The sequence below is a fragment of the Stomoxys calcitrans genome, chromosome 5, assembly GCF_963082655.1.
Source record: "Stomoxys calcitrans chromosome 5, idStoCalc2.1, whole genome shotgun sequence".
Taxonomy (NCBI): Eukaryota; Metazoa; Arthropoda; class Insecta; order Diptera; family Muscidae; genus Stomoxys; species Stomoxys calcitrans.
Window position 1 is genome coordinate 120,100,109 of NC_081556.1, and position 15,832 is coordinate 120,115,940.

Genomic DNA, 15,832 nt, shown 5'->3' on the forward strand with positions numbered 1-15,832 from the left:
AGAAATCGAAGGGCAATAGTGTGAATTGATTGTCGGGTGGAAAGATATTGACCTGAAGTCTCTCTGTATTGCATGGTCCAGTCTGCGGAGTGTGAGTTTGTGGAAAATAAAGATGTGTACGTGAGTAGTCGTGTCACGCGTGAGTCACGTGATTCGTGAGGGTGATCTTAATCTAGAGATGTGAGATTGAATCAAAATTCTTCGTGCGTGAGTCTGAATTATGACTCACAACGCTAATCACGACTCACGTGATATCAAGACTTAAGGTATTCTATTCTGCTTTCGGAAAAGTCGCTAAAATATTTAATTGTTTCGCGAGTAAAATTTGACAGCAATCAAATGTTTCTGTTTCCATATCAAAACATGTTTTTAATCGTTTTCTATATTTATTTATATTTTTTTTTTCAGAAACAAAAAAAAATAAAAAACTAACCATTTATACCATTGTTTATTGTTTATGCCATTATGCTATTTTCCCCCTATTTTCCACCGAAGTTTGCAAACAATTTTCCCTTAATGGTCAAATATTTTTTCAACCGTGATTTGCAAGTTTTTCGTGAACCGACATAAAAAAGTCGTGCGTGAATAATATGTTTGTCTAGTGAGCGTGAGTGAAAAATACTCACGTACACATCTCTAATAGAAAACCGTGTATTTCGTGCGTGAATAATATGTTTGTCTAGTGAGCGTGAGTGAAAAATACTCACGTACACATCTCTAATAGAAAACCATTCTTACATTAGGTTCTAGAATTCTAATATCCGTGGAGCACATACCATGGAAGTATAGATAGAACCGCGTAACACAACCCAATCAACACCGTCGCTGAGAAGGCTTGGACTCTAGATACCTCATAAGTTGGGGGCTTAGCATGCTCTACAACACATTTGAAACGGCGGATCATATCGCAATTCGTCAGTAATTCGCAGGGTTGTTCGTCATGCCCTTCTTGGGTATCTGCTGAGCGTTTGCTACCTTACAACACTTTGGGAAGACTCCCGAAAGAGGGTTGAAAAGGTTGGTAAGTGGGCAAGCATGCGTCGGTGAAAACTTACAAATACAAAAAGAAATGTTGCCCATGATCATTCCACTAAGGAACAGAGGCAAATTTCCCACATATCAATGAGTCCAGTCCGATTCTTGAGCTTTAAGTTCAATGATAAGGTCCATCCATTTTATAGCCGAGTCCGAACGGCGTGCCCTAGTGCGACTTCTCTTTGGAGAGAAGTTTTACATGACACAGTACCTCACAAATGTTGCCAGCATTAGGAGGGAAAAACACCCGTTGAAATTTTTTTTTCTGATGGTCTCGACAGGATTCGAACCTAGGCGTTTAGCGTCATAGGCGGACATACTAACCTTTGCGCCACGGTGGCCTCCACGGTGAAAACTTACGTAGAGGAAATGTCCATATCACACCCGTACCTGAGCATTAATTTACGTCGTGATTCGCAAGGACACATCTGACTCCTCGCGTCCAAAAAGATATCTGACGCATCGAACTTGACACGTTTTCGATCGCAAGGAGTGGAAGAGTGCTTTCCGGCAAGTAAGGATTGCCCCCAAACATTCAGCCGGTAGGTTATCCCCACCAACCGTGTCATTGAATATTTGATCATCATTAACATCAGCTGGCTTTAACCCTTTTTATGATATACAAAATGCCTACAGACCTATAAGCTTAACGTCCTTTCTACTCTGAATCATGGAAGGTATTTTGGATACCACGATAAGGGCATGCCCATTTAAGGGAAGCTCGGTGGATACTGCCCTTCTCAAGGTTATGCATAAAGTAGAAGAATCCTTCTATGGTTTTTAACAATGTGCGGACCTACATACTGTTCTAATCCTTAAGACAGCACCGGGTCTTTAGAGACTGGATAAACCATATGCTATGGAACCGATGAATAAAGTGTGGGTTCCACGACATAAAGATAAGGGAAAAAGTGGCACAGGGCATGCCACAGCGGAAAATTGTTGCGCCTCTCCTATGGATGACCACCATAATAACCCTGAGGTCTCAATGTTCTTCAATAACACGATTTCGATATGTGACAAGATCAAATACAGGCCAGGAATCTGAATTGGAAGTATCACATTCAGGAGCGTACCGAGAAGCCTCACATATGCTGGGTACTATGTAGACGGGCCTTAGGCTCGATATGCAGCCTGAATTTGAGGATAGTCCACTGGCTCTAGAAGAGCGTGATTAGACTTACTACAGCTCAGTAGAAGAGTAGCAATAACTTTGGCACGTACACGTTTTTCATGCAGAAACATTCTTCTCTGGCAAATAAAGTTATTCCCTATTTTCGCAGTTGTTCAGGAGGCGGTACAAAGGGCAGAATGTTGCTAAAACAAGGCAGTGATCGAAATCAGCAAGAGGTGAAAGGACAATAACTTTATACTTTTCAGGGAGGGAAGCTCACAAAAGCTCAGGACTGTTTGTCAGTTCAATCATTAGTTGCGTTAGCATGTGTAGCGAAGAGCTCCGTATATCGACCCTCTGGGGGTGAATGGCAAAGCTAGGAGGAATTGTGGGCATTTAAATCTTCAGCAAAAACAAGTTCACTGATCAGAAAATCGTCCAAAATATTCGAAAAAAAACATTATTGGAAACCTCGCTTTCCAAGTTTGGACTTCTATGTAGGAATCCAAAAAGTAGTAGATGTGTTTCAATGCTGTTATTAAACAATAGGGAATAAAATTTTGGATCCTGATTTTCTTTGGAACACTACATCGTTACGTTCATAAAACACAAGATCCTTGTGGAAAATTAAAAGGGATAAGGGTGGTTGCTAGGTATGTGAAAAATCATGTGGATGAAAGTCTTTATGCACCTAAAGCTCATATAGAGCATCAACACCAGGTTGATGGAAGTGGACGTACGAAAACATAGCAAAGAAATTTCTTCTCAGCCCTCATATATTGGAAAATTATAACTTGAAATTATCCAGCATTGTGACAATAAGAAAAAATAAAAACAAAATATCAACGATAGTGCAGCAAACTGGGTATTGAAAAATAGAATAACTTTTGAACTACTTTTCACCAGACCACAATATTATATAGATCGGACAACTACAAAGTAGAACCAATATAAGGAATGCGGTTCAAACCCTCAAATGTCGCCTATCATTGACCTAAAATAAGGCTTCATAGCCGCACGCCAGTGAGGTCAATTTGGTCTTCTGAAGAATGTGGACCAAAAGAAACTAAAGACGAAATTAACAACTATTACATTGATTTGATTTGACTGAAATGGACTGAAATATCGTTAATATAGCTGATGAAGAAGTTATTTTGACTCCTGACTGGCACTGAAGGTTTGATATAACTAGACTAATGAATGATGACTAACTACCTAAACGTTGTACATATAACAATTTATTTTGTTAAAATTTATTTCTATAATTTCAAAGAAATACAAATATCTGTCCCTAAACTGGATTTCACTGTATTTATTGTTATGTACGTTATATATATATCAATATAAATAAAGCTTCTTAGAATGTTTTGAGTACTTTGCGAAAATATTCAATGCTACTTAATTGTTAACGGATAGAGTTAATATTGTTCAATTGTTCATTATAGATATTTGCTGCATTATTACTATAACTTAAAACTTTTTGACAAAAGCTGTTTCCCAATATACACAAAATATAATTCTAAAAACAAAATAATACTTTATTTTTGTTAAAGTACACTCAGTTCTTTTCATTTTAGTATTGTTAAAACATATTTTCATTTCATTTTATTTCCTTCCAACAATTATTTTATACTTTCATAAAATACTTTATCCAATTTACAACTACTTTGTCCAAAATGTATCCAAGAATAATCTTTAAAAAAAAAATAACGAAAATATATCAAAACCAATACCAAAACTCTCTCAAACTCAAACTACTCGTATCTATCGTTCGTTATGCTTGCCTCTTGCCACATTCATTGTATCAAAACCTAGGGCGAAACCGATAAACGTTTTGTGAGTAATTGCTTCCAATGCGAAATGAAATGAAAAAATAAAAATAACTTAAACAAAAAATACAACAACTTTAAACTTAAAATCGTTTAAATAATAATTTACGCAAACAATTCAAAAAAAAAAAACATTGAACAAAAGACAAAATTTTACTATCAACATGAATTCTTTTGAGTTTTATCGATCAAAAAAAAAAGTGACGAAGAAAAAGAAATTTTAAATCTAACAAATCCTTGTTAAATATATTTGAAATCCATATTTTACCATATCGTTACCACCACCACCCACCATAACGCATACGTATTTAATGTCATAGTGAACATTTACGAAATTTGTCTTAGATTGCCATAATCGATGGTTCCGTTCCTTTTTGCGTTGTACGTCATGTCATGTTCTAATTTGGTTTTGTACATCGAAGCCATGCATATATTTCAAAAACCAAATCGTTCCTTAATTTCCTTTGTAAAACATGTGTATTTGCATAACATAAGCCTCTTTTTCTATGCATTTCTCTCTCTCTTTGTATCGCTCATTGCATTTCCACGAAACCAAACAAAAATATGGAAATCATCAATTAAATCCTTTATGAAATTTGATCATTCGATGATATTGTTTTTTTTTTTTCTCTCAAATCCATCAAATGTGTGCGCTTGATGGCATCTCAATCTCATCTATTGATCTCAAATTAAATTCAATGTTTTGCTTCATCTTCGTTAACATTTACCGTTTTGAAAAAGTACTAACACTTCTCACAACTTTATTTTCATTACCAATATGGTAACTCTCGATTTCGTTGTTGTCTTTAAAATGTTTAGTTGAAGTCCTGAGTTGTATAAAACAAAAAAACATCCGATGTGTTAGTAATTCTTATTCCCCATTATGTCACTATCCATGTACAATAAAATGATCTATGTGATATCGCATTACGACGAAGTGTATAAATATGTATTGATTGTTGGCACCAATGAATAGACTTCCATCCAGTACATTGATCTTTGAAAATGTTGTTAAAACATCATGTAATTTTGATTTATATATAATATTCATTATTTAGATTATTTATGAAAGTATATGTTCAAAAGACAGTCGCAATTTGGACATAGCTTAGCTTGACAGCCTATAGTGCCACAAAAATAGAATAATTTCATCAATGCTGGCGACATTTATCAGTTTTTTGTCTATGTAGAAACTTTGCTGTGATAAAAGGAATATAAACTATAGCAAAGGACTAATAAACGTTGAGCAAGTGTGTGTTATTATTCAAAACACTTTGATTGGCTAGTGGATCATGGTTTCTGATACGCCATTTATTTTCATCAACACCTTTGTCAAATTGATTAAGATACATGGCGTATCAGAAATCATGATCCACTAGCCAGTCAAAGTGTTTTGAATAATAACGCACACATGCTCGACTTTTATAAGTTCTTTGCTATGCTATTCTGTAAATAGTAAGCGTTGAATATGATCTCGAGTTGAAAGTTGTTCGAAAAGATTTTAAGGATCAAAATAAAAAAGCGCAAACAGACAAATATAAGATACAAAGTTAAAATCATAAAAAGCGGCAGCATATATTTTTTACTGTTATGTTAAAACAATATTTGCCCTCTACTGAAAAAAATTCTATTTTTTTGATATTTAATAAAAATGCAGAGGAGCGACCACCGAACAATGACGAAGGATCAACAGATTTACAATAATTTAAAAAATTTTCATTAAATTTTCATTTTATTTTCACCTACTCGGGCGAAGATCATTTAATTCATTTTGAATCTCCCTCTCCGGCTTTCTCCTTTTATTAAAACATCACCAATAACTTCCAATTAAGAATTACGAAAATTTTTAATTGAGATCTTGATACTCAGTCTCATATGTCGAAATTTCCAAGCAGCATACTACTTCCGATCCTTGATCGACCATTAACGGTATGAACGTAAATTGTTAAATTATTTAAGAAAGCACCATACCTAGAGGGAATGACAGTCCCAATACCTTGATGAGTCGTAGGATAAGTAATTTGCCTCAAAAAACAACTCAAAATTACTGTGACTTATCTTAGGTTAGCTTAGGTTAGGTTTAAATGGCAGTCTGCCATCAGACTCACTTAGATGGTTCAGCGGGAGCCACTGGGTTGCCAGCTATACTATATAAGACAGTAAGTGACACGATGGTAAGGCTTATACAGGCGCTTGTCTGTATAATCTGGGTAGAACTTATACACGGTTACTGGAAATTCAGCAAACTACGTCAGATAAAACTGAAGCGAGAAGATTCTTAGAATTTGATGTAGATTACGTTTTTGCTATACGATTTCTAACTTTTTTTTCATCCATACAAATCAAACCGACCTAATGTACATACTGTGTGTGCCAACTACAGAGAAATAAGTTTTCTTCTCATCGCTTACAAAATATTATTGAGTTGTTGTTGTTCATATGGAGGTGGCCATCGCAAGCTCGTTCCGGTCCAAAGGACAGTTTGCCGCGGGAACAGAGTGGCCATTGGTTATTTATAGGCGCCAATAACTCGCCTTGTCATATCGAGCATCATAGGCACTCAGTATTTGTGCAAGAGCCGGTGCCACCCGACCTCTCACTGAGACTCTCCACTCGATACCGCTGATTGTCCGCGACTACCGTTGCAGCTACTTCGTATGGAGCATTCCACTATCCGCAATCTGTGGACGCGCCCGGTAGCTCGCAACTAAGCTTCTCGTGACAGCAAAGAACACCAAACATATCGCACCTCAAAGATCCAGCTTGTGTGGTGCACACAGCTACCCCCTTCCGGGAAATATTATTTAGTGTTTTGTGAAAGAGATTAAGATCTAACGTCAATTAGATAATGGTGACCTATCAGTGCGGCACATCCACCAACAATAGGATATTCACACTTCGCCAGATCTTGAAAAAGACCCAAAAGATAGGATCAGTACCTTTTATCTATGGTCCAGATTCCGTGAAACTATCCCGTCTTGTCTATGTATTTAAAATACCTTTTAGATATACGTTATCAAGATCACCCAGATCAAAGAAAAATTGCCTCCTCATAAAGAAAAGCCTATGCCCCTGAAGATAGTTAACAAAGCCAGTGATGGATTGTATCCTCTCCGGAAACCCAGTTTGCCGAAATGATGAACATGGAGTTTTTCCTAGGGACTTGTCCACTGGATGATGAATACCTTCCCAGGAATTCATTGCTGCTATTGTAAAGCCATTGATTATCGTCTCCATTTTAGAGCCAATAAAGACTGAGGTCCCTTCGTCGTCTGTTCACACAGTATCAGCCTCGCAAAGCTCTCTCAGTACAGCGAATCTTTCAGGATTGCGAATCTTTCAGGATAGCGAATCGTTCTATGTAATACTACGTCTGAGACCTTCAACAGCCTTCCCTTTTCTACAAAAAGAAGGTGCTCAGTGCCTTACGATTACTTTTCTCAGTATTCCCCTTCCAGAATAATTCCAGGTATTTCACCTGGTTCAACAAATGGAAAATAATCCCTTCCAGAGACGGGCCTTTAGAATCTGGCAACTTATATCTGAGCGAAAAGCTGTACCTATGTTCACTTGGGATCGTCTACAACTCATTCCTCGCAACAAGCTTTACCAGAAGGTTACTTTTCCTTGATCTCACTAGTCGTCAAAAGATACATGCCTTGAATCAACATAATGGCATCGTGCGCATAAGCGAATAATTTCGTCCCATTGCTGTTCAGATTTTAAAGAACTTCTTTTATGACGAGGTTCCAGAGAATCAGCAAGAGCACTCATCCTTGAGACATGCCCCTTGAAGTAGTCAAACGTTTTAAAGAGAAACTCCAGCTAGCGACACGACATTTTACTCAATAGGAATGGTAGACATTTTATGGAAATATGAAGTTGACCTTTAAACAGGATACTTTTAAACATTTCCACTATTTATGGTAATTTATTAAAAAATCTTGGAATTTGACTTTTGCAATTATTTGGGTAATTTCGTGACAATTGTCCCTCTTTTTGACTAGCCGACATATAGAAAAACACCAATGAATCGAAGATAGGAGATATTTGGAATTTTTTTAAAGAAATGTTGCTCAGACAAAAACTCTTAAGGCTGGTACAATGTTCGCTTTACACGCTGATCAATATTTTATTGTGATTGCTTTTTTACAAAAACTCAGTGATAGCACAAAACTTGAATTAAAATTTTAACATAAGCAATGATGGAATAAAATCTATTATCTGAAAAAAGTAATAACATATAAACTGCAAAAAATGCCACCGTGGGCGTTTTGGAGAGGCGCACATTATTAACAATGTCAGGATACACTGTTACAGTGAATCCTGTAACAATGTATTGGTGAAAGAGTTTCGAACGCCCAAAACCACTTCGATTTTTATTTTTATTTGTTTTACCAACTAACTTCTACCAAACATAGGAAAAAGAAAAGAGAGATGCTTAAGATGGTTTTGATTTACAATAGTGTGTTATCATTCACAAGAGTGAATGTTAGCTGTTTATATTTAAATTATAAACAGTTGGCTGTTTATATTTATGGACCAAATCAAATTTCGTCACCTCGACAGTATCCCAGGATTCACTTAACAATATTAATTTTTTTTTGAATCTTTGTCATTAATCATGTCAAACTTACATTAGTTCACATTCACAATAGGCAGATTTTGACATTCTCAATAATGTTCATGGAACTAACACATTTCTTGTTTTCACAAGTGACTTAACCCTCTATTAGCGAATCTTGACAGTATCCAAGCTTTTAAATTTTTTTTTTTACTTTACGTTCTTAATTTTTCATGCATCTTTTTTCTATGAAAAATTGTGTTACTGAAATATGCGTACATTTTTTTGTGGCCGACTCTAAGAGCATAATAAGATACGCTTAAATAAATATGTTTGACTATGACTAAAAAAATTATTATACATACTTATAATCTAGCGTTATAACAAAATAATAACAAATCTTTTCAAAGATCAATGTTCGCCGTAGATTTGTAAGAAAAACGTTTAAGAAAAATCCAAATGTTAAAAGCCCTTTCACAAATAGAAAAATTGTAAAACAAAAAAGTCCGAAAAAACAATCGAGAGTTATTTTGCGTTCTTTACTCCTTTTTCTCTCTCTTGTCTCTCTTTCTCTCTCTAACTGTCTCGCCTAAATCTTAATTAACATTTTGTATACATTTTGATCATTTATTTAATTGCTGCACTACTCCGAAGTTATACCACCACCACCAATACCACTAACATTTTTACATTTCCCCACCACAAAACTTTGTATAAAAAAACATAATCTAGCCCACCAACTGCCACCACTCACGGTTTCATTTTAAGTTTTTGAAAAAAATAAATTAAAACAAAAGTTTAAGAAAAAAAAAGAAACAAAAAAGATTTCATTAAAAATTGCTACCCATTTTAAGTTTTCATTAATTGTCGCTAAATTTGCTTTTTGACAATTGGTAGCTGTTCTATATAGTTATACTATATATATATTTATACTAGATTGTTTGTTTGTTCCTTTTGTCTATCCTCTTTGTTGTATACAACAAGAAATTATTTGACAAGAACTTGACTTTATTTTTAAATTAGGAAATTTTAATAAAATAATGAATATTTTTTGTTTTCCCAAAAAAAATCGTTTGCGCTCCACATTACAGTCGGATGCTGAGAGGGCACGCGAAGAGGCTGCAGCCCTGCAGGAGAAACTCGAAAAGAGCCAAGGTGAAGTGTATAGACTGAAAGCGAAACTAGAAAATGCCCAAGGCGAACAGGAGAGTTTGCGTCAAGAACTAGAAAAGGTCCAAGGTGGCATTTCCCGCATACATGCCGATCGCGATAGAGTAAGATATTAGAAAAAAACGCCTAATTTGGATATATAAATGATATTTATAAACTTGTATTTGTAATTATAGGCCTTCTCCGAAGTGGACAAGATGAAGGAAGAAATGGAACGTACCCAGGCTACCTTAGGCAAAGCACAATTGCAACAAGAAAAACTCCAGAATGCATTGGACAAGGCACAAAATGAAGTCGATCACTTGCAAGAGAAACTGGACAAGTCCAATACAGAGTGCCGTCGCCTCACCTTGGAGAAGGAGAAATATACATATGACTATGACAGTTTACAATCACAATTGGATAAGGCTCTGGGTCAAGCAGCCCGTATGCAGAAGGAACGCGAAACCCTAACATTGGACACAGATCGAATACGCGAAAAATTGGAAAAGACGCAGGTGAGAATGGGTGTATTATTAAAATGTTCATGTATGTATGTATGTTAAGCAAAGTCGTTGGCGTAGCTCTCTAAGTTAAATTAAAAGTTTTAGAAAGTAGACTTTGTCAAAAAAATAATGAGAAGAAAATTGACTTCGATTTGCAGTTTTCATGATAATTTCGATAGAAGAAAGTCTTGCCATTTTCCGACACCATCTTTGTTTCACCGTTCAGGTGCTTGTCCCAATTGGTAGGACTAACTCCAGCGAAAGCGTGGCATTAGCATACCGAGTGCTCCAACGTCTTATCTTACTCCTATATAAAGGGTGATTTTTTTGAGGTTAGGATTTTCATGCATTAGTATTTGACAGATCACGTGGGATTTCAGACATGGTGTCAAAGAGAAAGATGCTCAGTATGCTTTGACATTTCATCATGAATAGACTTACTAACGAGCAACGCTTGCAAATCATTGAATTTTATTACCAAAATCAGTGTTCGGTTCGAAATGTGTTCAAATTTTGACAAATTTTGTTCAGCGATGACGCTCATTTCTGGTTGAATGGCTACGTAAATAAGCAAAATTGCCGCATTTGGAGTGAAGAGCAACCAGAAGCCGTTCAAGAACTGCCCATGCATCCCGAAAAATGCACTGTTTGGTGTGGTTTGTACGCTGGTGGAATCATTGGACCGTATTTTTTCAAAGATGCTGTTGGACGCAACGTTACGATGAATGAACACATTTCGAACCGAACACTGATTTTGGTAATAAAATTCAATGATTTGCAAGCGTTGCTCGTTAGTAAGTCTATTCATGATGAAATGTCAAAGCATACTGAGCATCTTTCTCTTTGACACCATGTCTGAAATCCCACGTGATCTGTCAAATACTAATGCATGAAAATCCTAACCTCAAAAAAATCACCCTTTACTATTAACACAGCTTCGTTATTCGCTCCCATTTGGTGTTGTTGAGCCTTTTATCTTATCATTCCGTTGAGATGTCCAAATCCGCATTGTGTATCTCCTTCGAACTCTACTTTACTATTGGCCTTATCTTGTCTCCAAAGGGATCTCTGTTTTTAACTTAGATCAAATTCCCACGAGCATAATTTTGATCCTACTATTGAACTGCAAGCCTTAAAATCTGTTTTGGCAATCCAGGACGATCCAGCACGATCAGTGGCTATACCGCCTGGTTTACTGTTTCTCCATTTAACTGTAAATAAAGCCGGCAACAATTTAGGAGTCTTTTATTATACCCACTACCGAACTATGGCATACGGTATATTCATTTTATCATTCCGTATGATACACATCGAAGTATTTGTTTCCGACCCTAAAAATTATATATATTCTTGGTAACTGAACAAGTAAAAGTGTTCTAAGTTCGGAAACCCACCACCATGGATTCTGCTAAAAGTTTACACAAGGGATTTGGGTCGTGCGTGACACGATTGTTGGAAAAAGATCGGTTTATATAGGAGCTATATCAGGTTATACATCGATTTGGACTATACTTGTCACGATTGTTGGAAGTCATGACAGAACCCTACGTGCAAATGTCAACTCAATCGGATAGCAAGTGCAGCTTTTAGGGGCTTAAGATGTCAAATCGGGAGATCGGATTACATGAGAGCTATATCAGGTTATAAACCGATTTAGACCGTACTTGTCACGATTGTTGGACGTCGGTTAGTAATTGCAACTTCTAGGAGCTGAAGAAGTCAAGTCGGAGGACCACTTTATATGGAAGCTATATCCGAATCTGAACCGATAACGATTTCTGTGAGGCTAAGGGAGCTCTTCAATCATATGGAGACTAGGGACACTGTGTTATTGATACAATACCCGAAATTGTAGGCAGTGTGGGCTAGACATTGAGCCGCTATTTGACAACAAGTACTGTACCAATATTTCAAATTGAACCAATTGGAACTACAATATCCTTGGTAATAGAAGATACGAGATACAGATGGTTCCAGACTAAACGAGCAGCTGGACTTTGAAGTGTACTGTAAAGAATAAGGACTGGTCATGCCCACACTTAAGTATTCATCTACCTCCCTATTTCCTACGGAATAAAAGTTTCTCCTCCGTATTTTTCTCTCAATATCTCTCCCACTTTGTGCTGCTACTGGCCGCAGGGTTATCCTGTATGATGCCTTTTTAGTTGTTCTGGTTCCTTGCTGGAGGCTTCTGCTACCCAAGTATGGATTCTGTATCATCTAGCATAGAGCATTATTTTGTGCTGGCATACTTTCGGCTCCTTATTATACTTTACTGCTACTCGCTGGGAGGTGTGCACTCAATACCATTGTCAGATATTGGTTGGGAAGTGTGCAATAAGAACATATACCAACCACGAAAAAGTTGTCTCAATATTCTCCGTACAGTATCCATTTATGTTACGCGTTTTTCATATACATCTCTACAGTACGATTTGCCTGCACCAAGTCCACCAGTCTTTTGTTTGGTTCTGTGCAACGTAGGATAAAATGAAAAGTTCAACGAATAGCATTGGTTTGATGTCTCTTTGATTCCAGACGGTTTGAAGTAATAGTAGATTTAGAATTCCTAAGCTCTTTTCTTTATTTTTTTTTGTCCACCCTGCGGCTACGCCAACGCAATTCACTGCATCCACTTTGATGTGTATGTACTGAATGAACGATATATATTGTACTATTTTATGAAAATAAAACCTTATTGTCTCAAAACTATCTAACTACTGACAAACTGTATGTGTATATGTTAATGTACCGTGTGATGACTATTGTACAAAGATGATCTTCCTGTATTCCCTATAACGTATTTAAACTACAGCGTATACCTACTAATTTAACTATCAACTGCTATATCTCTATATCTATGCCTATACCTATTAATATGATCTACTACTACTAATATTTTCTATCCTCACTATCGTATTGTAATTGTTATATGTATGTTATTGTAATCTAAACGTTGTACATAATTGTTTGCTCATATGAAAAATTTGAATTTACAAAATACCCCTGCCGTAATAAAAAAAACGAAACCATCATCAACCATCACAACATTAATAATGAAAATCTACAAACATGTAGATGCAACTTGCCCGTGTCCAAAAAGAACGCGATCAATTCTCTGATGAATTGGAGACACTTAAAGAACGCTCCGAATCCTCGCAGACCCTGCTACAGAAGGCAGCACGCGATCGGGAGGCCATGCAAACCGATTTGGAGGTCCTCAAAGAACGCTATGAAAAATCGCATATTATACAGCAGAAATTACAGGTAATTTTGCTTATGTAGAGAAAATCAAAATTTTCCACAACCTGCCAACAACCAAACACAACTCTCTTTTGTTTTGTGACCATTTTGAGAAGAGAAGATGATCAAGAGATAAGCAAAAAAAAAATGCATGCTTATGTTGAAAAATACTCGTTACCATACATACCCTCCTACATACTACTCTACCATAACAATTGGCTGTTTGTTAGTTGTAGCTTTTGGTTTCACATAACCGAACCGATCGACTCGTTTTATCTTAGAAATCTCGCCATTATCCTTTTCAGATGGAGCGTGACGATGCTGTGACCGAGGTTGAAATTCTCAAGGAGAAACTGGACAAGGCCCTGTATGCCAGCCAGAAGTTGATTGATGAGAAGGATACCTCGAACAAAGAGTTCGAAAAGATGTTGGAGAAATACGATCGAGCCCAAAATGAGATTTACCGCCTGCAATCACGCTGTGATACCGCCGAGGCCGATCGGGCCCGCTTGGAAGTTGAGGCCGAACGTTCCTCGCTGGCTGCCTCGAAAGCCCGCGAGGATCTGCGTAAATTGCAAGATGAAAGTACTCGACTGCAGGAGGCCTGCGATAGGGCCGCCTTACAGCTCAGTCGAGCCAAAGAGGCCGAGGATAATGCTCGTGCCGAACTCGAACACCACCGTGAACGTTATGACAAAATTCAAACCGATCTTCGCCGAACGCAAGGCGAAAAAGAACATTTGCAGTCTGAGTTGGAGAGAGTGGCATACGAGTTGGAGAGAGCCCATGCTGCCCAGAGCAAAGCTAGTGCCAGCGTGGAGGCAGCCAAGGAGGAGGCTGCCCACTATGCTGTGGAAATGGAGAAGATGCGCGATCGTTATGAGAAGAGCCAGTCCGAACTTAGAAAGTTGCAGGATACCGAAACATTTGGTCGTGAGACCCGCCGCCTTAAGGAGGAAAATGAACGTTTGCGCGAAAAATTGGACAAAACGCTCATGGAACTCGAAACGATCCGTGGCAAATCGCAATACGAATCAGAATCATTTGAGAAATACCGCGACAAATACGAGAAGATCGAGAATGAGATTCAAAATATGGAGTCTAAGTTGCACGAGACTTCATTGCAGCTTGAACTGTCGAAGGGAGAAGTCGCCAAATTGTTGGCCAGTCAGGAGAAACAACGCACTGAGTTGGAGAGAGCCCACATCGAACGCGAAAAGGCCCGAGACAAGCACGAGAAGCTATTGAAGGAGGTAGAACGTTTGAGATTACAACAATCTTCAGCCATCAGCCCGGCTGAGTCAGTGCGAGCTTCGGTAACAGCAGGAGAGCGTACAGAAATAGATAGGTTAAGGGATAGGTTAGAGAAAGCTTTACAATCTCGTGATGCTACCGAATTGGAAGCCGGAAGACTGGCTAAAGAATTGGAGAAAGCTCAAATGCATTTGGCTAAACAACAGGAAGCAAATGAATCTACACGCATTGAATTCGAGCGCATGTCTGCTGAATTGGGTCGTCTGCACGATCGCCTCGAGAAAGCAGAAGCCGAGAAGGAGGCTCTCAGACAAACCGCGCGCACTGGTGTGGCGGACAAACCTCATCCACAACTCGAAAAGCACATGCAACAATTGGAGGCCGACGTCAAACAGCTGACAATCGAACGGGAGCAATTAGTGCATCAATTGGAGAAGAGCCAAGAGATCCTAATGAACTTCCAAAAGGAACTGCAAAACGCCGAAACAGAACTGCAAAAAGCCCGCGAAGAAAATCGTAAACTGCGCAATGGCCATGCCGCAACGCCGTCAGCGCCAGTCGCCGCAGCATCGGCGGCCGAAATACAGGCCATGCAAAAGGAAATTGCAACGCTGCAACAGAAACTCCAAGAATCCGAAAAAGCTTTACAGAATGCCGGCACTGCAGCAGCAGCAGCGGCGCAGGGTGGCGCCAGTCGCGAGGAAATCGAACAATGGCGCAAGGTTATCGAAACCGAAAAGGCCAAGGCCGATATGGCCGACAAGGCGGCACAGGAAATGCATAAACGCATCCAAATGATGGATCAGCACATTAAGGAACAACATGCTCAAATGCAGAAAATGCAACAACAGCTGATACAATCACAACAACAAATACAGCAGCAACAGCAACAACTACAGCAGCAGCAACAACAACAACCAGCAGCTGGTGCTGCCGCCGCCGCCGCCGCAAACACCGAGGAAATCAACAAAGAACTGGAGAAAATCAAGGCTGAGTTGCAAGCAGCGACCACACAAAGGGATCAATTCCAACAGCAACTGGAAGTATTGGTGGAGGAAATGCAGAAGAGTCAGGTAAGAATGTGGTACATTTACTATATACTTCCCATCTTAGGGAAGAGGTTATTAACAAGAGGGAA

General features: G+C 38.2%; 2 protein-coding genes across 16 annotated transcripts in view; one reads left to right on the top strand and one right to left on the bottom strand.

The window, feature by feature from the left end:
* The window catches only part of LOC106094039 (molybdopterin synthase catalytic subunit-like), a 515,852-nt gene that overhangs the window by 445,460 nt on the left and 54,560 nt on the right, over positions 1-15,832 (bottom strand). The gene's annotated exons all lie outside the window — the stretch shown is intronic.
* LOC106089369 (ELKS/Rab6-interacting/CAST family member 1) overlaps positions 1-15,832 on the top strand; it is a 289,868-nt gene that overhangs the window by 262,307 nt on the left and 11,729 nt on the right. For 10 of the 15 annotated variants that reach the window (XM_059370205.1, XM_059370204.1, XM_059370203.1 and 7 more), the window contains 5 exons: positions 3,965-3,985; positions 9,634-9,816; positions 9,889-10,209; positions 13,276-13,464; positions 13,746-15,767. In XM_059370205.1, coding sequence (XP_059226188.1) covers positions 3,965-3,985; positions 9,634-9,816; positions 9,889-10,209; positions 13,276-13,464; positions 13,746-15,767 — 2,736 coding nt within the window. The remainder of the gene's footprint in view (positions 1-3,964; positions 3,986-9,633; positions 9,817-9,888; positions 10,210-13,275; positions 13,465-13,745; positions 15,768-15,832) is intronic. The other 5 variants (XM_059370218.1, XM_059370208.1, XM_059370209.1 and 2 more) reach the window with 1 other exon arrangement.